This window comes from Platalea leucorodia (assembly GCF_965183815.1).
Source record: "Platalea leucorodia genome assembly, chromosome: 5".
Lineage (NCBI taxonomy): Eukaryota > Metazoa > Chordata > Aves > Pelecaniformes > Threskiornithidae > Platalea > Platalea leucorodia.
In genome coordinates, this window is record NC_138827.1 from 16,071,752 (window position 1) to 16,096,287 (window position 24,536).

General features: G+C 65.7%; 1 protein-coding gene across 1 annotated transcript; it reads left to right on the plus strand.

Annotated features, from left to right (window-relative positions):
• Positions 1-1,051: 1,051 nt before the first annotated feature.
• Positions 1,052-24,322, plus strand: MYO15A (myosin XVA; the record flags this gene model as incomplete). Its single annotated transcript, XM_082314170.1, has 63 exons — positions 1,052-4,075; positions 5,013-5,095; positions 5,324-5,387; positions 5,496-5,605; positions 5,842-5,916; positions 6,123-6,213; positions 6,679-6,782; positions 7,326-7,389; positions 7,462-7,575; positions 7,775-7,936; positions 8,034-8,147; positions 8,234-8,292; positions 8,565-8,688; positions 8,777-8,872; positions 8,963-9,094; positions 9,541-9,666; positions 9,879-9,956; positions 10,380-10,534; positions 10,698-10,743; positions 10,884-11,008; positions 11,222-11,339; positions 11,430-11,605; positions 11,675-11,759; positions 12,043-12,096; positions 12,282-12,363; positions 12,453-12,583; positions 13,321-13,416; positions 13,505-13,740; positions 14,151-14,329; positions 14,453-14,525; positions 14,711-14,902; positions 15,058-15,152; positions 15,304-15,392; positions 15,487-15,613; positions 15,779-15,840; positions 15,961-16,024; positions 16,136-16,274; positions 16,448-16,538; positions 16,623-16,719; positions 16,974-17,095; positions 17,225-17,284; positions 17,521-17,596; positions 17,994-18,109; positions 18,193-18,311; positions 18,395-18,536; positions 18,805-18,916; positions 19,066-19,140; positions 19,555-19,760; positions 19,832-19,965; positions 20,044-20,110; positions 20,266-20,338; positions 20,573-20,646; positions 20,748-20,830; positions 21,054-21,184; positions 21,326-21,420; positions 21,831-21,908; positions 22,165-22,261; positions 22,347-22,507; positions 22,609-22,742; positions 22,836-22,969; positions 23,586-23,719; positions 24,002-24,142; positions 24,221-24,322. The coding sequence occupies 63 exons, from the start codon at positions 1,052-1,054 to the stop codon at positions 24,320-24,322; spliced, it is 9,798 nt and encodes a 3,265-aa protein (XP_082170296.1).
• Positions 24,323-24,536: the final 214 nt, after the last annotated feature.

Genomic DNA, 24,536 nt, shown 5'->3' on the forward strand with positions numbered 1-24,536 from the left:
TGGAGCAGCACATCCCTTACATTATTGATGCTGCTGCAAGCCCTGGCGGTTGGGTTACAGACAGAGCCCAGCCGCCAGCACCGTGCCGCCTAACTCGCGGGGTGCCGTGGGAGGCAGTTCCTGCCGGGCTGCGCCGGGGCTGCCGTCCTGCTGCCCCAGCGCCATGCCAAGTGAGGGGCCACCGGCGGCCGAGGGAGCCACGCACAAGCACGTGCCTTGCCGAAACCAGGTGCAGGTAAATACCCTCCCGGGGCAGGCTGCGGGGCTGGGAGCCAGACAGCGTGCGGGGACCTGCCTTGTGCCGGTGCAGGGCATCATCTCCCAGAGCCCTGCTGGGGCCAGAGCATGAGTGTCTGCCACTGCCGGGATGGTTGGCAAGAAGGGGGAGCCCAAAAAAGATGCGGAGGCCAAAGGAAAGGGGGGCAAAGGGAAAGGGAAAGATGGCAAGAAGGGCAAGAAGGAGGCACCCAGTGAGTCGGAGGAGACCTCGGATGCGGAGCTGCTGAAGGCAGAGGAGAGCGAGGAGACGGAGGCAGTGGAGGAGGAGAAGGATGAGGAGGAGGCAGCAGCTGTGGAGGAGCCCAAGAAGGGCAAGGGGAAGGAGAAGAAGGGGGTGCTCAAGGGGGTGGTGGCGAAGAAGCCAGGCCGGGGGAAGAAGGTGACGCTGGAGCCAGAGGAGGAGGAGGGCAAGAGCGATGCTGCACCGGCCAAGAAGAACCTGAAGGGCACCTCCAAGCTGGTGATGGGGCTGGCAGCTGACAACACCAAGAAGAAGAAAGGGGCCAAGGGTGCAGAGGCCAAGGGCCAGCCCAAAGCATCCGTGGAGCCTGGCCCGGCCGAGGAGGAGGTGGCAGCGCCAAAGGCCCGGGTGAAGCGGAGCCTCCGCAGCACCTCGAAGCTCTTCCTGGGCTTCAAGAAGCTGGGGTTGCGTCGACCCAAGAAGGGGCAATTCAAGAACACGTCCCGCTTCTTCTGGGGGCTGCAGAAGCACAGCACCAAGAGGAGGAAGAAGAAGAAGAACAAGGCGGTGCTCAAGTCCACCTCCAACCTCATGGTTCGCTTCAAGCGTGTGGGCAAGAAGAGGAAGGAGGCAGCCAGCAGCACCTCACCGGCAAAGCCATCCTTCCTGCTGCTGCGGCGGGGCGGGCAGGCGGCCGAGGATGGTGCGTCCCTCTTCCGCCGGCGCCCGGAAAGGAAATTCAAGCCACGGGCGCAAGTGCTGAGCAAGGCGGCCGCCGCCACGGGCTGGCTGGCCAGGAAGGTGCTCTCCCGGCGTGGGCGGCTGGCGGGGGGCGGCCGGGCAGCCGACGCGGCCTGGCTCTCCCGTATCGGTGCCAGGAAGCTGCCATTCCCCGCGGAAGACGAGATCCTCAGGCACCGGGCCAACATGAAGCGGATCCCTGGCGGCAGCGGGCTGTTGGCCCCTGGCGCTGCACGGCACAGCCAGGAGAGGCACGGCAGCATGGTGCGGCGCCCATCCCGGCGGCGCTCCCAGCACGCACCTGCGGATCTGCCGGTGCCACGCTACGGGTGGGCTGAGGAGGAGGATAGAGCCTACAGCTGCCAGCATGGCTATGCCAAGAAGGAGGATGGAGCCTATGGCTCCCGCCATGGCTATGCCAAGAAGGAGGATGGAGCCTATGGCTCCCGCCAGAGCTATGCCAAGAAGGAAGATGGAGCCTATGGCCCCCAGCGTGGCTACACCAAGGAGGAGGATGGAGCCTATGGCCTCTGGCATGGCTACACTGAGGAGGAGGATGGACCCTATGGCCCCCAGCATGGCTATGCTGAGGAGGAGGAAGGCTACATCCAAACCCCAGCCTACCCAGCGGGGTATGGCTTCAAGGATGCGGTGCCAACCCCCTATGCCGACTACCCCGGCTACGAGGTGGAGGAGGAGTACGGCTTCTACAGGGGGTTTTGGGAGGAGGGTGACCTGCCAAGGCACCCCTATGGCTACGTGGAGCTTGAGGATGAAAGACCGTCTGGCGGTGGGTCCCCCCTCACCCTCTACGATCCTTATGGCAGTGACCCAGAGTACAGCGAGGAGATGGCAGGGCCCATCGGCTATGGGAGGGACCCCTATGAGGACTTTGGGGAGCCCCTCACTGGGGGGTACCCAGGGGGCGAATACCCTGAGCATCGCATCCAGTACAGTGAGGGGGGGTGGGCACCGCATGCCCAGTCCTCTTGCAACCCCTACGCCCTGGCCCTGGAGGAGATCACCGAGGCCGAGGAGCCTGAGGAGTGGGAGGAAGAGGAGGAGGAGGATGGGGCATACCCCTTCTCCATCCTCAGTGCCTCCTCGCTCCGGGGTATGCGGGAGACGCTCTCCTCCAAGCTCTCCCTCAATAGGAAATTCAGGCTCTTCCCTCGGCCACAGGTCAAGCTTTTTGGCAGGGACCGCCTGGACGTCCCCCTCCCACCATCCCCCCACCTGCCCACCACCCGTGACGAGGATGACTATGACGAGTACAAGCCGCCACCGCCAGCAGCCCCCGGCCCTGCAGCATCCCCGGGACGCCGTGTTTCGGCAGCGCGGGCATGCGGGAGCCCGCTGGGGCAGTTCCTCCAGCGCTCCCTCTCGCAGCCCTCTGGCCGCCCACCTCAGGGCGTGGGGGGATTTCAGGACCCTCGCACCCCTCAGCCCTCCTACAGACGCTCCAGCCACAGGCTGGTGGGGATGGAGAGCGCCAGCTCGGGGGGCCGAGACCCCCCGCCACGAGCATCTCCAGCCAGGGACCCTTCCCCGCCGGCAGGGCCCTGGGGGCAGCCCGCTCCCCGAGAGCAGGGGGCTGCACGACGGCTGTCGCTCCGTAACCCCTTTGCCAACCCTGGGCGCTCCCCATCGCCGCCACCATCCCGGCAGCACCTTAGCAGCGTCCGGGGCGAGGGGCCGCGGCGATCTCCCTCCCTCGGTGCCAGCCTCCGGCAGTTTGGCCCCGAGCCCCCCGCCCCACCGCCGGCTGCCACCTGCTCTCCGGGGCCAGTGGGGAGGCGTTTGGGGGTGCCTGCAGTGGGGTCGGGGAGACCTCTGTCCCCGCGGCCATCACGGCGGAGCAGCCCCCCCGGGCTGCCGCTCCCCCAGGCCTGGCCCCGGCTTCCCGAGCCCCCCACCAAGGCCGTGAAGCCACTGCAGAGGACCCCCTTCCTGGCACCGACCCCCCGTCCTGGCAGCCGCCGCCTTGGCCCCCCCAGGCCCTCCTGGGACGAGGAGCTGCCCCCGTGGCAGGGTACCACACAGGGTCTTGCGGGGGTGCCCCCCCCGCCCAACCCTGCTCCTGGCACCCCCAAAACCTTTATCCAGCGCATTGGGCAACCCCTTGCTGGAATGGCCCCCCGCTCCCCACCAGCGAGGCTGTCTCCAGCCGAAGCAGGGGGCCACAGCCCCTCCCCAGGGCGCTCCGTGGGGCAGTCCCTGGCGTCGCTGCTTGTGGGGAGCATGGCGCCTGCCAAAGCCCCTTCATCCCCACCGTCTGCCCGTCGTCCCTCCTCCCGCTCACCCTTCTTGCCCCGGCGCCCATCCTGGTGGGACGGGAGCACCCGCAGATCACCAAGCCCACCGGCGGGGCACCAGGGCTGGGCTGACACCGGGCACCCCGTCCTCCCCTCCTCTCCTCGTGATGACCGGAGCCCCTCACTGCAGCGTCGTGCTGCTTTCCCGGCACCCTGTGGCCGAGCCCCTGGCTCGCCAGCCGCCCCCCGCCGTGGCACTCGTGCCCCAGGGATGGTGGAGGCCTTCGAGGGCGATGGGGCAGCCGGGGAGGAGGGCGCGGAGCGCTACGCGGTGGTGACGCCGCAGGTGCAGAGGTTGGGCTCCTTCCGGCGGGCGTCCCGCATGTACAAGCAGCACTGGTCCACGCAGCACGTCGTGCAGGTGCGGGAGATGCCTGACGCCTGGACGGCCGAGCAGGGTGCCCCCCGGCAGCCCACCCAACGTGGTCGGCGGTGGGCGAGCCAGTGGGGAGCCGACATCGCCCGGTACCTGAGCCAGCGCTCGCCGGCGGGTGGCTGGCGGGAGAGGCACCCCTGGGCAGACGGGTACCTGGGCACCAAGCAGCCCTGGCGCAGCAAGGTAACACTGGCGGGGAGCCCGCCATAGGTGCTGGTGGTGGGACGGAGCTGGGGGGCGAGCTGGCAGCCAGAGGGACCTGGGATGGGGTGGCATGTTGAGATGGCTGCTGGCTCACTGGGGCATGAAGCCACCAGTGCCGGGGGGTTTGCAGAGCCCAAGGCAGGGGGTAGGTGGCTATGGGTGCACTGGGTGCTGGAGGGGGTCCTGCCAAGGGGAGCAGGATGGAGGGGGGCTGTCATCGCCTGTTGTGTGTTCCCCCCTGTGCACGGCCCCTTCGGGGACACTTGACTCTCGCGTATGGAAATGCTGAGACCTGATCTCCGGCTGGGACAGGCGCGGGCGGCACGCTGACCCGGCGGGTGTCCGCTTTCCTGCCTGCCACCTGGCTGGCCGCCAGCATCGGCTCCTTCTTGCCACCTGCCCCACATCACCTCTGTGGGTGGCTGTGGCGCACAGCTGTGGGGAGCAGCCCCCAGCCCCACTGCTCAGCCCCCACCACAGCCCCCTTCCATCATCTCCCTTGGAGGTGCCACCCTGCCGGGGGTCTCCATTGCCCACCCCTTGCAGCCCCTGTCGGGGGTTGGGTGAACCGCGAGGTGTTGCGGTGGGGGTGGCGCAGCCACCTCTGCCGGTCCCTGCCTGCCCATGGCAAGCTGGACCGGGGCTTGCCAGGAATAGCCTTTCCTGGGACAGTCCCCAAGGACACCTTGGTGGCCCCGTATCCTCATTTCCAGCACTGCTGCTCTCCCCTGACATGTGACACTCTTGCCAGGGGACCCATTTCAGGGCTGTGGGGTCCCTGCCATTGCTGGCTGTGGGCCCCCCAGTCTGGGGTCACAGATGGTGATTTTGGGGCAGTGGCGGTGAGTGGGTGGGACACCGGAGGAAGCCGGCGTGGCCCTGCCGTGATGGAGCCGGGGTGGGTTGCTCCATGCAGATGCAGTCACTGTGCAGCCTGCCTATCGTGCGGTACCAGGAGCCGCAGGAGGAGGACGGGCTGGAGGACATGACCCAGCTGGAGTGAGTGTCCCCATCCCCTTCGCCATCCACCACGACCCAGCACCGCCAATGGGGCTGCAACACACCCCCCCGCACCCCATGGCTCCTGCTGCTCCCCATCCCATCCTGTCCCGACGCAGGGTCTGCTCCAGCCTCCCGGGACTGGGGATGCTGGGGACATGCTCAGGGATGGGCAGACACCTCCTGTCCCCCCTGCCACCCCCTAACGCAGCCTCTGCTCTGCTCCAGGGACCTCCAAGAAGCTGCAGTGCTGAGCAACATCCGGAGGCGGTTCGAGCGCCAGCTCATCTACGTAAGCTTAGGGGTGCACAGCATCCCCCAGAGACCCCAGGCATGGGGTCTTTGGGGGGGGGTCATTGCTCTCCAAGAGCTCGCAGCCCCAAACCTCACTCTCCCACAGACTTACATCGGCAGCATCCTGGTGTCGGTGAACCCGTACCGGCTCTACAACATCTATGGGACGGAGCAGGTGCTGCAATATGAAGGCAGAGCGCTGGGCGAGAACCCACCGTGAGTACCAGGGTGTCCCCAAATGCCCTGCAGGGACAGGGGCACCCCTACCTGTCGTCAGCCACCCCTGGGTCCTACAGCAGCCCCTGGGTGGTACCAGGCCCCCAAGGACCCTTGGCCGCAGGGTGCTGGAGCAGCTGTGTCCATGCGTGGGGATGCTCGGTGCGCAGCGGGGGTCCCTGTGCGGGGGTGACACTGCACTGCACCCCCCACCTCTGCTTCCCCCCCTTCCCCAGGCACCTCTTTGCCATTGCGAACGTCGCCTACTCCAAAGTGATGGATGCCAAACACAACCAGTGTATCGTCATCAGGTGGGACATGGATGTCCTCTGGCATGACCCCCCCAGGGATGGCCCCCGATTTCTGGTTGCCAGGATGCTGCCGCCAGCCTTCCCTGGCCCCAGGGCCGATGAGTACCTCTGGGGATGGGGTGCTGGGTGCATTTGGGATGGGTGCACTCCCTGGCCCCCTGCTCAGCTGATGACAGCCCCGGCTGTGCCCGCTTTCTGCATTTCAGTGGGGAGAGTGGCTCGGGGAAGACCGAAGCCACCAAGCTGATCCTGCGCTACCTGGCAGCTGTCAGCCAGAAACGCAGCACTGCCCCGCAGGTAGGGTGCTGCTCTGGGGACATCCCCATCCCCTTGTCCCACCTCCCCGTTCTCTCTTCCACCCCCTGCTCACGGCTCCACTACTCTCTCCTTGTCCCCATGCTTCCACCGGGACCATGGCAGATAGAGGTACCGGGGGGACACATGGGCTGGGACGGTTCAAGGGGACTGAGTATCATGGTGGCATCTCTGCCACATCACTCCAGCTGTGGGGGGACAGCGGGATGGAAAGTCAGAGCTCGGTGTATGCATGTGCATGGGGTCCTTGTGCTCTTCTGCATCCTCATGCAGCCTGGCTGAGGTGCACACTTCCATTTTTGGCACCCATGGGTGTCTTACATGGAGCAGGAGGTGGCAGGGAGGGTGGCAGAGTGACAAAGGGGGGTCCTATAGGAGGACAGCCCATGGCCGTGGCATGTCAGGGTGACTGGGCTGACCCTGTGGCTCTCCCCATCGCCACGGCAGATCCTGGAGGCGACTCCCTTGCTGGAATCCTTTGGCAATGCCAAAACCGTGAGGAATGACAATTCCAGCAGGTTTGGGAAATTTGTGGAAATCTTTCTGGAGGAGTAAGTAATGCATCCGCGTGCAGCCAGCCCCCACCCTCTGTGTGTGTCCCCCTGCCCCGGGGGTGCCCAACCCGGCCCCAGCCCTGCTGCAAGGCTGCCCCTGCCCCTCGGCTCTGCGGTGGGATGCACATGGGGACACTTTTGGGGACAAACCTTGGCAGGGGAAAGGCGATGTTGCCTCAAGACAGGCAGCGTTTGCTGTCCCCGGGGTAGGGGCAGGGATGCTGTGCCCTGGGTTGGCACCCTGAGCGCTCTCGATCCCCATCCCTGTCCCCACAGCCCATCCCACCCTCACTCAGCCCCACTGATCCCAACAGGGGGGTGCCCAATTTCACCCTCGGGTGCAGCAGCTCCAGCCCTCGCTCGGAAGCCAGGTGTGGGCACCTCTCCCTGCCCTCCCACCCCTGGTGGGGGGCACTTGAGGACTGGTACTGACCGGCCGTGTGCTGGGAGAGCATCGGGGCACGGGTGGGCACCATGGCAGGGTGCACAGCCCCTGCTGCGCCCAGGTTGCCAGCCAGGTGCCTGCTCTCACCCCTGCAGTGGCTTGATCTGTGGTGCCATAACCTCGCAGTACCTGCTGGAGAAGTCCCGCGTGGTCTTCCAGGTGGGTGGCGAGGGGGTCCCGGGGTCTGTCCCCCCTGCTGCCCCTGCTCCAGCTCAGTCCTCTGCTCCCCAGGCCAAGAGCGAGCGCAACTACCACATCTTCTACGAGATGCTGGCAGGGCTGCCCGCCCAGCAGCGGCAGCGGTACTGCCTGCAGGGCGCCGAGACCTACTACTACCTGAACCAGGTAGCGTGCCTCCTGCCCCGACCCTGCCACGCTGCCTGCTTTTTGGGGGGCTGGCCGAGCCCAGGGTGCCAGTGGGTTCCTGAGTCCTCCTGGATTCAGTGTGCGGACGGGGAGGGTGCTCAGGGCAGGGTGTCCCCCCTCTCCACCCCTGGGTGCTGCCCCCCGGGAGCCGCTGATGGCACCGAGGTGCCCATGCCAGGGTGGGAACTGCGAGATCCCCGGCAAGGACGACGCAGAGGATTTCCGTCGGCTGCTCAACACCGTGGAGGTTCTGGGCTTCAGCATGGAGGAGCAGAACAGCATCTTCCGCATCCTCTCCTCCGTCCTCCACCTGGGCAATGTCTACTTCGAAAAATACGAGGTACCCAAAGCAGAGCCAAGCTGCATTCCTTGGGCTCAATTCGGGATGCGGCGGGGGGGGGGGTCACCGCATCCCACCGCCTCACCGTGTCCCGCAGACTGACTGCCAGGAGGTCGCCACGGTGGTGAGCGCCACGGAGATCCGGACGGTGGCTGAGCTGCTGCAGGTCTCCCCCGAGGGCTTGCAGAAAGCCATTACCTTCAAGGTGACGGTGAGTGCAGAGGGGGAGGACCCTGTGGACCACGGCTGGTGTTGCTAAAACTCCATCACGCTGTTGGTTTTGTGTGCCCCAACCAGGAAACGCTGCGGGAGAAGATTTTTACCCCCCTGACTGTCGAAAGCGCCGTGGATGCCAGGTAGAGGGAAGGGGGGCTGTGCTGCATGGGGGTGCAGGGGGTGTCTGGCCCCTGGGGACTGAGCTGGAGGTGAGATGCCAGGCTGTGAAAGGGGACGGGCATGTCCCTCAGTGCAGATCAGGCTTTCCAGTGATTAAAACTGCAGCCCCAGGGGCTGCCCCGTACATGACATGGGGCTGTGATTGGTGCTGGCCACGGTGGTGGGGATGTGTGCCGTGTCGTGCTGTGTTGTGCCAGAGTTCCAGTGCTCTGCTCGTCTGCCCCCTCCCCAGGGACGCCATTGCCAAGACCCTCTACTCCCTGCTCTTTGGCTGGCTCACAGACCGCATCAACAAGCTGGTGTACCCACGGCAGGAGGCCCTCTCCATCGCCATCCTGGACATCTATGGCTTTGAGGTGAGCAGGATCCAGCCTGGCTCCATCCCCCTGGCTGCCAGCCCTGGGGCTGCAGGGTCTCAGGTGCCGTGGCCCCTTCTTCTCGCAGGACCTCAACTTCAACAGCTTTGAGCAACTGTGCATCAACTACGCCAACGAGTACCTGCAGTTCTTCTTCAACAAGATCGTCTTTCAGGAGGAGCAGGTGGGCCGGCGAGCTGCTGGGCTCTGCCCCCCGTGCCAAGCATCACCACAGGGCCGGGGGCACGGGGCTGACCGAGTGCCGGCCCCGCAGGAAGAGTACCTCCGGGAGCAGATTGAGTGGAAGGAGATCCCCTTCAGCGACAACCAGCCCTGCATCGACCTCATCTCCCAGAAGCCCTATGGCATTCTCCGGATCCTCGATGACCAGAGCTGCTTCCCCCAGGTGAGGGGCTGCCTGGTGCCAAGGCAGCAAAGATGGCAGTGCCAGGCAGTCACTGTGCCAAGGGTGTCACCGTGGCCCGGGGCTGCTCCACTCCTGGGCTGTCCTGGATGATCTGGGAGACACCTTGGGTTTCTCCAGGCTGGACAAGCCCCGAGAAGTCCCAGGTTGGTGCCACTTGAGTGACTTCCCCCAGAGGACTGGCTTTTGTGGGAATTACTGAAAAACCCCTCCCAGCTGCCCTGTAAAAGAGACAAGGGTGGTTGCACCCTCTCTGACGATGGGCAAACTGAGGCACAGAGCAGTAGATGCCCATGACCACACGGCTGCTTGGTGGCAGAGCTGAGAGCGGGGTCTCGCTGGTTGTCCAGGCATCCCCATCCTGGTGCCTGCATCCCCGGGGCTGCCAAACCACCTAAGCTGTGTCTCACCCCTGCGTCTGTCCCCAGGCCACCGACCACACATTCCTCCAGAAGTGTCACTACCACCATGGGACGAACCCGCTGTACACCAAGCCGAAGATGCCACTGCCCGAGTTCACCATCAAGCACTATGCAGGGAAGGTGACCTACCAGGTGCGCAGTGGCAGGATGCCCAGCCTGGGGTTTTAAGGAGCATTAAAGAGGTGGTTTATGGGGTTGATCCTGCACCAGGGGTTGAGGGGCAGCCCAGGGCGCCCGGCTGGGGACGGGGAGCAGCCCCTCACTCCCGATGTCCTGATCTGGAGCTCCTCACCTACCCCATCATGCCACTGGGCTCCTCACCATGAGGTTTTGCTCTTTGCCAGGTTCACAAGTTTTTGGATAAAAACTATGACCAGGTCCGTCAGGACGTGCTGGATCTGTTCATCAGCAGCAGGACCAAGGTAGGGCCCTGCCCAGCCCCAGCTCTGCAGTGCTGGGGGAACACTGGGCACAGATAGCACCCTTCCATACATACCACTTTTCATGTCCCCAGGCATGTCCCCCCATGGTCAGTGAAGCCCAGGGGAACCAGAGGCAGAGGATGCCTCTAGCTCTACTCGGTGCCCTCTTCCCACAGGGTCCTCTGGGCTTTGACACCTCCAGCATTAGCACAAATGGGCACGTGGGCTTCTCTTGTGCTTCCCCATCCCTATCCCCATCCCCATCCCTATCCCCATTCCCATCCGGGGAATGCAGCCCCTAATAGGGGATGAGACTCACTCAGGGGTGGGCAAAAAGGCAGTGGCCGGGCTGGGAAGAGGAGCTAGGAGAGCTGCACCATCCCGGTCGCCTTCCTCCTCCCTAACCCTTCCCGTCCCCCCAAGGTGGTGGCCAACCTCTTCTTCGGCCATGCCCAGGTGATGGCCCGGCAGAGGAGCCTGGTCAGGAGGAGCAGCACCAGGACACGGCGGTACAAGGCCCCCACCGTGGCCGCCCGGTTCCAGCAGTCGCTCCTGGACCTGGTGGAGAAGATGGAGAGGTCAGGGCAGGCAGAGCAGGCAGGGCAGGCAGAGCAGGCAGGGCGGGCAGCCAGGTCATGCTCTGGGCTGGCGGGAGCAGGGTGACAGCCAGACCTGAGCCCAAAGTGGCTGGGCTGGCTTTGTCCCCTGTCCCCTGTGGCCAACAGGGTCTCTCTGATGCAGGTGCAACCCCTTCTTTGTGCGCTGTCTCAAACCCAACAACAAGAAGGTGAGAGCCTGCCCGGGGCTTTCCTGCCTGTAGCGATGCCAGTGCTGCCTGCCCTCACCGGCACAGGGAGCGCGGTGGGCGCATGGTGGGCAGAGGTCTGCTCGCGCGGCTGCCGAGGTTTCTCCCCATCTCCTCCCCAGGAGCCAGGGCTCTTCGAGGCTGACGTGGTCAGCAGCCAGCTGCGGTACTCGGGGATCCTGGAGACCATCCGCATCCGCAAGGAGGGCTTCCCCATCCGCATCCCCTTCCTAGTCTTCATCGACAGGTGCCTGGGGGCTGCGGGTTGGGTACCACCATCCCAATGAGAGGAGACCACAAAACTTATGGGTGTTTTGGGGGGCAGTGTTTGGCCGGGGGGTTCCCCACAGCGGGAGCTGGGAGCCCCCCGCTTTGGTGCACAGCACCACAGGGAGGGTCCACGCCGGTGTCCCGGTGGGGTCCCGCGCAGTGACGGTGACAGTGTCACGGGCTCGCCCAGGTACCGCTGCCTCGTTGACATGTGGTCCAACGTCATTCCCAATGGGGCCAACTGCGTGGAGATGCTGAGGAACCTCTGCTCTGTCAGCCCCAGCATGTACTACGTCGGCGTCAGCAAGGTACTGTCCTGGGCAGGGAGCTTGGCTCTGGTGATGACCTGTGGGAGGGCGGCCGAGGTGGGGGGCTCACGGCATCGCCCCCCCTCCCAGCTCTTCCTGAAGGAGCAGCTGTACCAGGCGCTGGAGAGCAAACGAGCCCGTGCCCATCACCTGGCTGCACTCACACTCCAGCGCTATGCTCGTACCTTCTTCATCAAGAGGCGCTTCCGCTCCCTCCGCCGAAAGATCGTCCTCCTGCAGAGCCGAGCACGGGGTTACCTGGCCAGGTGGGGGTCCCAGGGGGACAGCGGGTGGGCACTGGTGGGTGGCAGAGGGTGACGGGTGCCCTCCCACAGGCAGCGGTACCGGCGCATGCGGCACACGCTCATCAAGTTCAGGTCACTGGTGCATATCTACGTGAACCGCCGGCGGTACATCAAGGTGAGGTGGGGGCTGGCACATCCCAGGGGGTCCCGGGCACCCGCTCCCACCCTGCTGCATGCTCGGTGGTGGGTCTGGAGAGGGCATAGTGGCACCCCCAGATCCTGAGCCCCTCCAAATCCCATCCCCACCACCTCCTCCATGCCCCATGGGGCATAGGTAGTGCCTCCTTGGGGTGAAAGCCTGGCGATGCCAGGGGGGCAGTGCAACCCCAGGGTGGTCCTGCTGCCTCTGGGTCTCCCTCCCTCCCGGTGGAGGCTCAGTGCGGCTGCTCTGCTTGCAGCGCAAGGAGGATGCCCGCCGGCGGGCGGAGGAGGAGAGGGAGAGGATGAAGAAGGTAACGGGGTGCAGGCGTGTGGCGCTGGGGGGAGCGCACATGTGTGATGCATGTGCAAACCATGTTGCTGTGCCCTCATCCCTACCGTTTGCTCTCCCATCCCCATGCTGCCCGCTGGGCCACCTATGGGTGCCAGGGTGGGGAGCAGCATGGCAAGTGGGTGCATCCCTGTGCTGTGCCGGCAGGAGCTGACGAGGAGGGAGGTGGTGGACGTCACCCACCTGGAGATCCCAGCCGAGCTGATGGGGCTGCTGGAGGCTGCCGCAGGTGAGCAGGTCCCACACCACCGCCAGCACTGCTCCCAGCCCTTCATCCCCATCCCTGCAGCCGTGCCATAGCTGCCCACTGTGCTATAGCCGCACGGGAGGTGAATGCTGGCTGTGTGGTCCTGGTGCCACCACCGGCGCTGCAGCCCGATTCCCAGCTCACCCTCCCACTTGACATCAACGACTATCCCATGGCCAAGTACGTGCGGGGCCACTTCCAGGTAAGGTGGGCACCACGGCCTGGCGGCGGGGAGCCTGCCCTGATGGGCAACCAGCTTTCGGGGAGTCCTCGGCGCCCCAGTCGTGGCTGAGTGGTTAGGTTCAGGGTCCCCATGGTGGCCCTGCGCCGCAGCTCCCTGCACCATCCCACCGGGCTGTGCCCTGGCTTCGGCCCCGGGGATGCTGCGGGGTGCAAGAGGGGCCAGATCTGGGGCAGCTGCGGTGCTGCAGGGAGCCGCCGGCGGCCTCCCTCCCTCCCTGTGGGTTCCTGTTGTCTCCAGAGGCCGGGGGGACCCCACTGAGGTTATCGGAGAGAGACCAGCCGAGCCCTCCTGGACGCCCGACGCGGGGCGGATCCGGAAACGCTGGGGCGGGAGACCAGGTCGCTTTGCTCCCAGACCCCATCCCCATCCCCAGTTGCTTTGCCCCCTTCCTCCTCCTTGCCCCCTATTTTTGCCATGTGTTTCCCAGTCCCTGGCATCCTGAATGACAGCGCTAGGGCCGGATCCTGCTCTCAGCCTCACTGAGGTGCTGGCATCTCTGGTGCTGCCAGCAGAGCCCAAGCCTGTCCCTGTCCCGCTGCTGGGAGGCTGCCAGCCCAATCCTCCACCCCAGCCCCTTTGCAGCCCCATAGCCCCCATCCAGCATCAATGCCACACTCAGCGCCATGGGGTCAGCCCCTTGTGGCCTGAGGCTGTCCCTGGGGCCCAGGTAGCCACGGGCACGGGTGTCATCACAGGAGCCAGCATTCGGGATGCTGACGGCCCCGCTGGCAGCCCCCCTCACCCGGCTGGACGAGGAGCTGTTCCATGAGGCGCTCAGCCTCTTCCAGCTGGTAGGTGGGACGGCGTGGGATCTGTAGGATCTGGCACCCTGGTCCCCTGCCCAGGGCCAGAGGGAGGACCTTGCTGTCCTCACGGCAGATCCTGCGGTTCATGGGGGACCCGGGGCTGGGCGGCTTGCAGGAGACCCTCTTTGGCAACTACATCGTACAGAAGGGGCTGTCGGCACCGGGGCTGCGGGACGAGCTCCTGGCACAAGCCGCCAACCAGGTCTGGCGTAACACCAATGTCAACAACGAGGAGCGGGGCTGGCTGCTGCTGGCCACCTGCCTCAGTGCCTTCCCCCCCTCCACCGCCTTTGACAAGTACCTGCTCAAGTGAGTCGGGGCTGAGGCTGGGGACAGGGGCTGGGGACAGGGACTGCGGCTGGCTGGGACCCCTGGGGATAGCCTGGCATGCGTGCCTGGGCCCACTGCTGGGTCTCTCCAAGGGCTCTCCAGGCCACCCTGGCACATGGGCCTGGGACGCTGCCCAGGTCCCACCAGGTCCCTCCAAGATCCTTTGGGTCAGCCTGGCACATGTGCCCAGGGATACTGCCCAGGTCCCTCTGGGGTTGCTCTGAGGTCCCTCCAGGATCCCTCTGGCCAGCCTGGCACACGTGCCCAGGATGCTGCCCAAATCCCTCCAGGGATACTCTTAGTCCCTCTGTGGTCCCCTGGGCCAGCCTGGCACATGTGCCTGGGGATGCTGCCGATATCCCTCCTGCAGCATCCTCCCTTCCCTGCAGGTTTGTCTCCGACTACGCCTTTGCCGGCTACAAGCCAGTGTGCCAGCGCAAGCTGATGCACGCCATGGCACAGTCGCAGCTGGGCACCGCAGCCGCCCGCGCCTACCCACCCTCGCTGCTGGAGTGGACGGCGAACCGGCAGCAAGCCAGCATGGCGCTCGACCTCCACTGCTTCAATGGTGCGGTGTGGCGCGGGGTTTGGGCCACAACAGCAGGGAGGGTCGGTCCCAGCTTGGCCACCCTGTCACCATCATGGGCAGGAGGGGACCAGCAGGACCCGCTTACAGCCCGTCCCTCCCCAGGCGACCAGTTCTCCTGCCCCGTCCACTCCTGGAGCACAGGCGAGGACCTGGCAGGGGATGTCCTGAAACACAGGTACCTACCAGCTTGGCACCCACCCACCCAGCGGGGCGAGCATGGGGCACAGCATCACCCCAGGGCCATTTTGGGTGACCCCAGGATCTGGGAGCCGGGATGTCCAGCTCATGGGCAGGGTGTTCCCGCAGAGCCAGGGCATTGCTGGCAGCCTGTGCTCATCCCCAGCATCCCGCTGTTGGCAGGGGGCTGGCGGAGGGCTGGCGCGGCTGGTCCGTGGCCATGAAGGCGGGTGCCCAGTGGGCTGAGCTGGCTGGCCATGACTATGTCCTGGACCTCGTCTCCGACCTCGAGCTGCTCCGGGGCTTTCCCAAGCAGAAGTCTTGCTTCCTCATCGCATGGGAGGGGACTGAGAGCCACAGTGGGGACAGCCAGGTGTAGGTACCCAGGCAGGGATGTGTCCCCCATTGTGGGGCTGGTGGGAAAATGCCGGCGCTGGGCTGGATGGGTGCCGGCAGAGGTGCGGGTCAGAGTCCCAGGAGGGGCCTGGCACCCAGCGAGTGTGGGATGAGCACATCCTTCTTCTCTGCAGGGTGTTGGGACACAGCTTGGATTTGGATGAAGTGCCTCCTCCCCCAGCTGTGAAAGCCCCCACGCTGCCATCCATGGAAGCGTACCCCCACCACGGTAGGGCATCTTCCCCCCGGCCCCCCAGAGCTGCTGGTGGTGCTGTGCCAGTGAACCCCGCCATGCCGGTGAAACCTGCTGTGCCGGTGAAGCCCTGCCGTGCTGGTGAAGCCCTGCTGCCGCCAGCTCATCCCTCCTCATCCCCCAGCAGATGGGGACTTTGGGGAGCCGCGCAGCCAGAAGGGTCTGGACCGGTACCTGGACAGCCTCTTCGACCCTGTGCTCTCCTATGGCAATGGGGTGAGAGGAGCCTTCCTCTGCCCGAGGCAGAGGGAGTCCAGCATTCTGGGGGTGCAGGTGGCTTGGCCTCTGTCCCCTGACACCTGCCCCCCAGGAGCTGGAGAAGCCGGCTGCTGTCTCGCAGAGGATGAAGGGAGGAGGTGGTGTGGGAGGGGGGGACGGCGGCGGTGATGCCGAGCGCAGCGGACCACCCGTGCCTGCAGAGATGCATCAGCCGAGGGGTGAGTGCCCTGAGTGCTCCTGCATCCTGACCCAGCTCCCTGCCTCAGTTTCCCCACCTGATCCCTGGTCCCGGCTGTGGGGGACATCCCTGCACCCAGCACCCCACTGCCCTGGTATGGGGCTGCAGGATGCCCCGACTGAGCTCTCCTCCTTTGCTGTTGCAGGTGTGGAGCCAGCCCCGTCCCCACAGCGCCGGGCAGATGCCAACCAGCCGCCTGGGCCCCCAGTCAGTGGGATAGGGCCGGGGTGGCCGGGAGGGGTTGAGCCCTGCCTGGCCCTCGCTGTGGGGCGAGGGATGGGGGCACTTGGGGGGTGCCAGATCCTCACGGCACGGTGTCCTGTGCAGGGCAGAGCAGCAGAGGGGATGCCAGCCCGTGCCCCCCAGCCCCGGCCCTACTTGCAGAAAGCTGGTAAGGGGTCCCGGTGCAACGGGGTGTCAATGGGGGCTCATGGCACTCAGCCAGGCCCCAGGCATGAGGGCGATGCCTGGCCCCCCCTGAGCCATTTGCTTGGCCTTGCAGCACCTGTGAGCCAGCGGTGGCCGGGCGAGCTGGTGCAGCATTCCCGGCTCAACTCAGAGCACATCCCGCGGCCCACGCACGACATCCGCAACATCATCCGGCAGTGCCAGCCGGCCCCGTGTGGCTCCCAGCCCCCCAGGTACCCACCCCAGTCCCTGGCCAAGCCGTGGGCTTCTCCTGCCTGTGGGTGTATGTGCCAGCCCTGATGCTGGAGTGCAGGCAATGCCAGGATGCAAGTGATGCTGGGATGCAGGTGATGCCAGGTACAGGTGATGCTGGGGGGGCAGGCAGTGTGGGGTGCTGTCTCTGCAGCAAGCTCTTTGGGAAGAAGCTGGACCCCCATGAGGAAGCCATGCAGATCCTGAAGGAGCAGCTCTCGGCAGCCCGGGTGCCAGCGGCTGCGGTAAAGATGCGGCTGCCCCTGTGTCCCCCATGCTGGGCTGGAGGAGCTGCTGGCCCCGACCGCAGCCCGCTCTCTGCCTTGCAGGGGCCCAGGGAGACAGTGGCCACGGTGAAGCCGGTCACCAGTGGCAGGTACCAGCTCCGAGCACCAACGGGGCATCCGGCAGCCACTCGGCCCCCAGGTATCGCAGGGCAGAGCTGCAGCATTGCGGGGCCCGGGGTGGAGTGGGGCACCTTGTCCTCCCTGGTGGCACCAGGTGATGCCTGATGCAGCTGAGCACAGGTCCGGCTCTGCAGCATCCTCATGGGATAACTGCTGTGCCTGGCTAAACCTTCCCTGCCTCACAGCTGGCCCCTGTGCCTCAGTTTCCCTGGGTGGAGAGGGGCTGTTGGTGGTGTTCCCTCGGGATGTGCAGGGCTTTCCATCCCTTCGCAGTCTCTGTCTCGCGGGAGCTCCCATCCGAGGTGCAGCAGGTCCAGACCCAGCTGCACCGGAGCTGCAGTGAGGACTTCTACGCCTACCACAACGTGCCCTGGAAAATATACATCCGCAAGGAGGTGCGGGGTGGGGGGACGGGGACAGGCTGGTGTCAAAGTGCTGCGGGGATAAAGGGGATATTTTGCCGAGCCTGAGGCCCTGAAGCGTGGGTGATGCCAGCAATGCCGTGCTGGTCTCCCTCCTGGCAGGTTTTCTACCCCAAGGACAACATCAACAACCCACTGCTGCTCGACCTCATCTTCCGGCAGGTGACGCACCAAGCTGGCCCCGAAGTCCCCCTGGGGGTCCCCTGGGAGCTGGGTTATCCCCTCACTGGCGTGATGGTTTACTTATCCCACTGTGGCCATCCCGTCTTCCCCTGGCAAGCTGCCGTGGAGGAGCACGGGGTGTCCCCATCGGGCCACGGGGCCAGGCAGGGCAGTGGGGCTAGGGGGGCACACTGCTCCCCCCCCACAGCCCCGCTGCTCCTCACCCCCTTCCCCAGATCTTCAACGACACGCTCTCCGACACATGCATCCGGATCAGCCAGGAGGAGCGGCTCCGCTTGAAATCCCTCTTTGGTAACCCTTGCCTGCACCCCTGCATCCCCCTGCTCCTGGGTCAGGGGGCTCCCACCTGGAGCCCCAAACCTGGGCGTCTCACACCCAGCCACTCCGGTGCCCATCCTCATCTCCTGGGCATCTCGAAGCCACAACCAGCTCTGCTTAAAGCTGGGGTAGTTTTGCCTCCAAATACAATGAGCCCCCTGTGACTTAGTGCTCCACAAAGTCACGAATTGTGTCAGGTCTCAGCCAGGCTTGCTGCCTTAGGGGGTGCCCCGGGGGTGGATCTGTCTCACCATCACAGTCCTGCTGGGCTGGGGAAGGGCACGAGCATCCCTGCTCTCACCTTGAACCCTGTGTCCGGATCCTCCCTGGGGAGGGGGGGACGCTCATCAGGGGATATTTCTCCCCACAGCGGAAAACAAGCTGGACTCCTTCAGCCCCGTGGCCACCGAGAGTGTCAAGAGGGAGATCATTGCCGCAGCGCGGGATGGCTGTGAGGTGTATTTCTCGCGCCTCTTCCCCGCCACGGTGAGGATCCAGCCATGGGGCAGGTCGGTGTCGGGGGCACCGCAGCCCCGTGCCTCCAGCTGAGGCAGTGTCCTGGCCCGCAGGGCAGCGTGGGGACGGGCGTGCAGATCCTGGCCGTGTCCCATGCTGGTGTCAAGCTGCTGCAGCTGGTGAAGGGCACCAACGTCCCTGGGGAGCAGCTGCGGGTGCTGCGGGCGTACAGGTAGGGGCGAGGAGCCCGGGCAGTCAGGGTGGGATGGGTGCTTTGGGTGCCGGGTGTTTCAGCCTCCCCTCGCCCTGCCCCAGCTACGCCGACGTGCTGTTCGTGACCACCCCGTCGAGGAATATGCTGGAGTTCAACCTGCGCAGTGAGAAGCTCATCCTCTTCTCCCCCAAAGCCCCCCAGGTCAAGGCCATGGTTGACCACTTCATCACGGAGCTCAGGAAGGTGGGGGGTGCCCCGGGGCCAGGGGAGCAGCTGGGGGCATGTCCTGGGGGCCCGGCCCTGTCTGTGTGCCCACATTTGGGGGTGGGCAGCGGAGGGCACCCTGCAAATGGGAGGGTGCCTGGGGTGAGGGGGGAGTAGGGGGGGCACCCTGGGGTGATCCTGTGGCTGTGGGTGCTTGAAGCCCCTGTGCTGAGTGGGATGTGGGTGTGCATGCATGTGCGTGCGTGTGCCTGCATGCACGGGCTGTGCCAGCCCCCCCTGTGCCCAGGACTCCTTGTATGTGGTGGCTGTGAGGAACTACAGCCCAGAGGACAGGAGCCAGCTCAGCTTCCACAAAGGGGACATCATCCACCTGCAGCCGCTGGAGTGCCCCGAGAGAGGTGAGCAGGCCCCCCACCGCCCCCCATGCTGAAACACTCTTGATGGGGAGCACGGGGGCAGCAGGACTGATGGCTTCACTAGCCCCGGAGGTGGCTGTGCCCTGGCCTTGTATCCTATGACACCCTGTGTCCCCACAATGTCCCTGCAGACCACTACTATGGCTGCGTGGTCCGCAAGAAGGTGATGTACCTGGAGGAGCTGAAGACAGGCACCCAGGATTTTGGTGGGTGCCATGCTGTCCCTGTGCGTGTCCGGAGTGCACGTACAGCTCCCTGGGCTGTGTCCCCTCCTGGGACTGGGGCATGGGGCAGGATCCCTCCTCGGCCACCCCCCAGCAGGATGGTTTGGGCTCTTTTCCACACTGACCTGATGCAGGGGGATGCTCCCCTGTGGTTCCCACCCTGGGTGGCACCGGGTGCTGCCCCACGTCCCTGCAGATGATGGGCTTTGTGGCCTCTGGCCTGTGCCTTTACCCTCAGCAATGCCAAACTGCAGCCATTTACAGCCAAAACCCACGGCCAGACCCTCTGGAAAGGGCTTGGGGTGTGGGGGGCAGGAGGGAGTGGGAAGAGGCTTTTCGGGGGGTGACCCCCATGGCTGCCAGCCCGGAGCCATCTCCACCATCTGCCTGTCACAGGGTGGAAGTTTGGGGCCATCCATGGCAGTTCAGGGCTCTTCCCTGCCGAGTACGTCCAGCCCGTCACGGCCCCCGACTTCGTCCATTTGCCAGCAGAGAGGAAAGAGGAGCCCAGGGACAAGCAGGGCAAGGTGGCAGCTTCGGCGGCTGTGGCTGTGGCCGTAGCCTCCACCGCTGTGGCTCAGGAGCTGGACCGGAAAACCGAGGTGGGTGCTGGTCTGGGGCCGTCGCTGTCACGGTGCCAGCTGTGCCCGGTGCCCACCGCCCCGCTCCGCAGGCATCCCCCACCAGCACCGCCCTTGCAGAGGGGCCGGAGGGAGACGGCGGCGAGCGCCTCGGGGCCGGTGCGGGGACCTGCCCCATGCTGGCCTTCGCCCGGCGGTATTTCCGCACACTGCGGCACGGGACTACGTGAGTGCCCAGCAGCGGGATGGGGACACCCCACGGCAGGGACATCCATGCCCACCCGCTCTCTTGTCCCTCTCCCAGAGAATCCTGCGGGACGAAGGCCAAGAGGGATGTGCCCAATGTGCTGGAGATGCTGATGTTCACCAAGGTATGGTGAAGCAGGGTGCCTCGGGGTGTCCCTGCCCTGCTGTCACCTGCAGGTCCCCCCGTGGTCCTGGTGTGCTCAGGAGCTCCCCAAATGCCACCCCAACCCCCATCCCATCCCTCATGCTGCTCCTGGAAGCTGACCCTCTCCCCCTCCAGACCCCCATCCAGGAGTCACTCATCGAATTTGTGGATGGTGGCATCAGCAAACTGGCCGCCGAGGCTTTCCAGGGTAGGTGAGGGGGCACAAGCACCCCGTCCCCCTGCCCCACGGCCATCCCCAGCCCCATCCTTGGAGGAGGGTGGGAGCAGGACCAGGGTGGGTAGATGGGGTGGCCCAGTGAGGGGTTTAGCCCTTCTGGTCCCACTGCCCTGCGTGCCCAGGTTGTTGCCCACACACAGGGGAGCGTGTCCCCAGGGAAAGGACAGAATGAGCTGTGTCACCATGTGGCTTTGTCATCCCTAGCTGTGATGAAGTTCATGGGCGACCACCCTCTGAGGGGGCAGACAGAGCTGGATGCCATCTGCACCATCCTCAAGGTAAATGTCCCGCTTGGGCGGTGAGTCCTGGGGGTGGCCTGGGCAGGGGGGTGGCAGCTGGGAACGTCCCCAGCCGCAGAGCGAGCCGTGTCTGTTCCCAGCTGTGTGCGGAGCACGAGGTCCTGCGGGACGAGGTGTACTGCCAGATCATCAAGCAGGTCACCAACAACACCAGCTCCAAGCCGTGAGTCCCTGCACCCATGTCATCCACCCCGGCTGGGGCAGCAGAGGCTGGCACTGGGGACACTTCTGTCCCTGGCTGGGCTGAGCCACCCCAGTGTGGGGGGAGACCTGGGGACCCCACCCTCGCAGCAGGCTGCGCTGCTCCCCGGGGCAGTGGGTGTCGTTGCAGCCACCACGGGCACCCTCACCCTCCCCGGGGGCTCAGCCCTGGCTCTTCCCGGCAGGGACAGCTGCCAGAAGGGCTGGAGGCTGCTCTATATCCTCGCTGCCTACTACAAGTGCTCCGAGGTGCTCAGGCCCTTCCTCCTGGCCTTCCTGCAGGATGCTAGCAGGCACCCAGAGCTGCCTTTCCAGGGTAGGGGCTGTGCGTGTCCCAGGGTGCTGGGTGCACATCGGGGAAGGACGCCCAGGGGTGTCACAGAGCTCCAGAGGTGCTTTAGGAGAGCCAACATCAAGGTTCAGCCTTGTCCTTCCCCCTGGTCCCTGTCCCCACCAGGCATCGCCAAAGCCTGTGAGCAAAACCTGCGGAAAACCCTGCAGTTCGGCGGCCGCAGCCTCTTCCCCAGCAGCATGGAGCTCAGGGCCATGGTGGTGAGGCTGGGTGCTCATGAGTGCCCATGGGGCGCGGGGCAGGGCTGATGCTGGGTTGAGATCCCCCCAGGAGGTTCCGGATTCCCCATGGGCTTGGGATCCTCCCTGGACACTGCCCTGGAGCTGAGCTGATGGCCCCTTGCTGGTGCAGGGAGCACGGTCCTTTTTGGGGTCTGCTCTCCAGGGACACTGCTTTGGGGGTGCCCTGAGCTTTCAGGGGTCCCCAGCAGGGACACAGCTCTGTGCACGTGGGGCAGGGGGGCACGATGGCTCACCCAGGCAGGATAGGCAAGATACAGGATGATCCCCATAGGATGGTTCCTGTGGAACATCTTGGGGATTGGGAGTGTCCTTTGGGGACTTGCGGTGTGAAGGGCCCCCCTGCACCCCAGCGTGTCCTCCCCATGCAGGCTGGACGCAGTGCCAAGCGCCAGCTCTTCCTCCTGCCCGGCGGCATCGAGAGGCACCTCAAGATCAAGACATGCTCGGTGAGTCAGAGGGGGCAAGAGGTTCGGTGCACCCCGGGCTTGCAGTGACACCCCCGGTTGTGGGTGCTCTGAGGGTGCAGATGTGGGGGGCTGCACCCCTCGGCTCTCCCCGAGCTGGAGGACTTCATTCTCCGGGAAAGGGAGATCCCTTCCCTGGGGAGCTACATGGGATGAGCCTCAATGCAGGACCCCGTTGGTGGCCCCAAGGGCGGTGGGGGGACGTGGCAGCATCCCAGCCACCTGTCCCGGTGCCCAGGTGGCTCTGGACGTGATCGAGGAGCTGTGCTGCGAGATGGGGCTGCAGCACCCAGAGGCTTTTGACGAGTACATCCTCTTCGTGGTGACTGACAGAGGTGAGTGGCTGGCGGGGACGGGACGGCCGTGCCACCAGCGGGTGCCACGCATGGCAGCCATGCTCAGGCCCCCGGGGCGGCACAGGGCAGAGCGTGCGGCCGCTGACCCGCCGGGAGTATGTCCTGGACGTGGCTGCCGAGACGGAGCGCCGGGATGCCGGCTACACCTTCTGGTGCCGCCGCGTGGTCTGGAGCCAGCCCCTCAAGTTCGACAATGAGCTCTACGTCACTGTCCACTACAACCAGGTTGGGCCACCCTGGCAGACTCCCCCAGGGCCACCTCCCTGTCCCCGTTCCTGTAGCGTGCCCCATCCCCAAGCTGTGTCCCTGCGCTCTGTCTCCCCCAGGTGCTCCCTGACTACCTCAAGGGGCTGTTCACCGTCCTGCCGCCCGCAAGGCCGGGAGAGCAGCACTTCCCGCACGTGGCCAAGCTGGCCGCCCTCCAGCACCGAGCCAAGGACCGCCACCACCTCCCCACCATGTACGGCCGGGGGTGGAGGGGCGGGGGGACACATGTGCCATGGGGTGCAGGACCCGCTGGCCAGCGCTGGCCCTGACCTCCGGCTCCCTGCAGGCGGGAGGTGCAGGACTACATCCCTCCGCAACTCTTCTGCCTGCTGAAGGCCCAATCCTGGCTCCACATGGTGACCCAGCACATGCAACAAGCCCAGGCGCTCAGCGCCCACCAGGCCAGGGCACAGTTCCTGGGTGAGCAGGCACAGGACAGGGTCGGGGAGGTGATGCTGCTGGGGAGGTGATGCTGCTGGGCATGCAACGCTGCTGGGGATGCAATGCTAACGAGGACCCAATGCTAATGAGGATGCAATGCCGCTGGGGGTGCAATGCTAACGAGGACACAATGCTAATGAGGATGCAGTGTTGCTGGGGATGCAAGGCTGCTGGCGATGCGATGCTAACAAAGACGAAATGCTGCCCGGGATGTGATGCTGCTGGGTGGCTCCTCTGCGGGGAGTCTGGGACGGGTAGACCTTGGCCCGGCGTGGAGCCTGGGGTGCTGCACAGCCAGCGGGATGCTGCACACGGGGGACAGGACCGCAGTAGCGGGGCAGGGCAGAGCAGGGCAGGGCAGGCTGCTCCCAGACCCCACTCTCAGCCACCCACTTTCCCCTTGGCTGCTCCTGGGTCCAATCCTGCTCCAAGTCCAGAGCCTGAAGTGGTGCAAGGCTCTGGGAGCCAACCCAGCTCCTGCCAGGCATGGGGCTGGCTGGAACCCTTGGCAGAGCCCCCATGGGTGCGAGCCACCCTGGGGCCTGGGCAGGAGGGGGTGGCAGCAGGCACTGAGACCCCATCCTCTGCCCCGCAGGGCTGCTGAGTGCCTACCCCATGTTCGGCTCGTCCTTCTTCTACATCCAGAGCTGCAGCAACAATGCCATCGTCTCACCCTGCATCCTGGCCGTCAACCAGAACGGCCTCAACTTCCTCAGCAAGGAGACCCACGTAGGTTGGGGGCTGTGGGGGGCTGTGGAGTGCACCGGGTCCCTGTGGGCACCACCCAGCCCCCCTCTGCTCCTGCGTGGGGGGTGACATCCCTCTCCAAAGGGGGCAGGGTCCCCGGGTTTGGCCCCAGCAGGCCAGCTCTGCCCACCCCTGCCCACCCTGTGCAGGGGGGCTGCATCATTGGCACCCTCCGTCCTGCTCCCGTCTGCACCCGCCCCAGTCCTCGGTCCCCTTGGTGGGGTCCCCGGGACAGGTGGGCCACCCCTCGCCGTGTCCCTCCAGGAGCCCGTCGCCAAGTTCTCGCTGAAGGAGATCCAGTCGACGCGGACTCAGCGGCCGACGGCCGGATCCAGCTACCCCTACGTGGAGATCACGCTGGGCGACCTCCTGGCCCAGGGCATCACCCAGCTGCAGCTGGAGCAGGTAGGGGACACTCGGGGGGGCCCGGGGGACCCTGCCGGGGTGGCGGCACGGCCGGTGACGGCGTGTCCCCCTCGGCAGGGCCTGGAGCTGTGCCGCGTGGTGGCCGCGCACATGGAGAAGCTGCTGGGCGCCCGGGAGAAGAGGCTGACGCTGCCGCCCAGCGAGATCACCCTGCTCTGAGCCCGCCGCCGACCCCCGCCGGGGGCGCAGAGGATGCTCCGGTCCCGCGGTGTCCCCAGCCTGGCCGGCGGCCGCCGTCCTCTCCGCGCTGCTCACACCCCGCTGCTGCTCCTGGGGTTTCATACACGCCCGTCAGCCCGGCCCGACTCGGTGTCCGTGGTTTTATGCCGCGCTCGTTGCTGCCTGCCCCGTGCCTCAGTTTCCCCCATCCCCG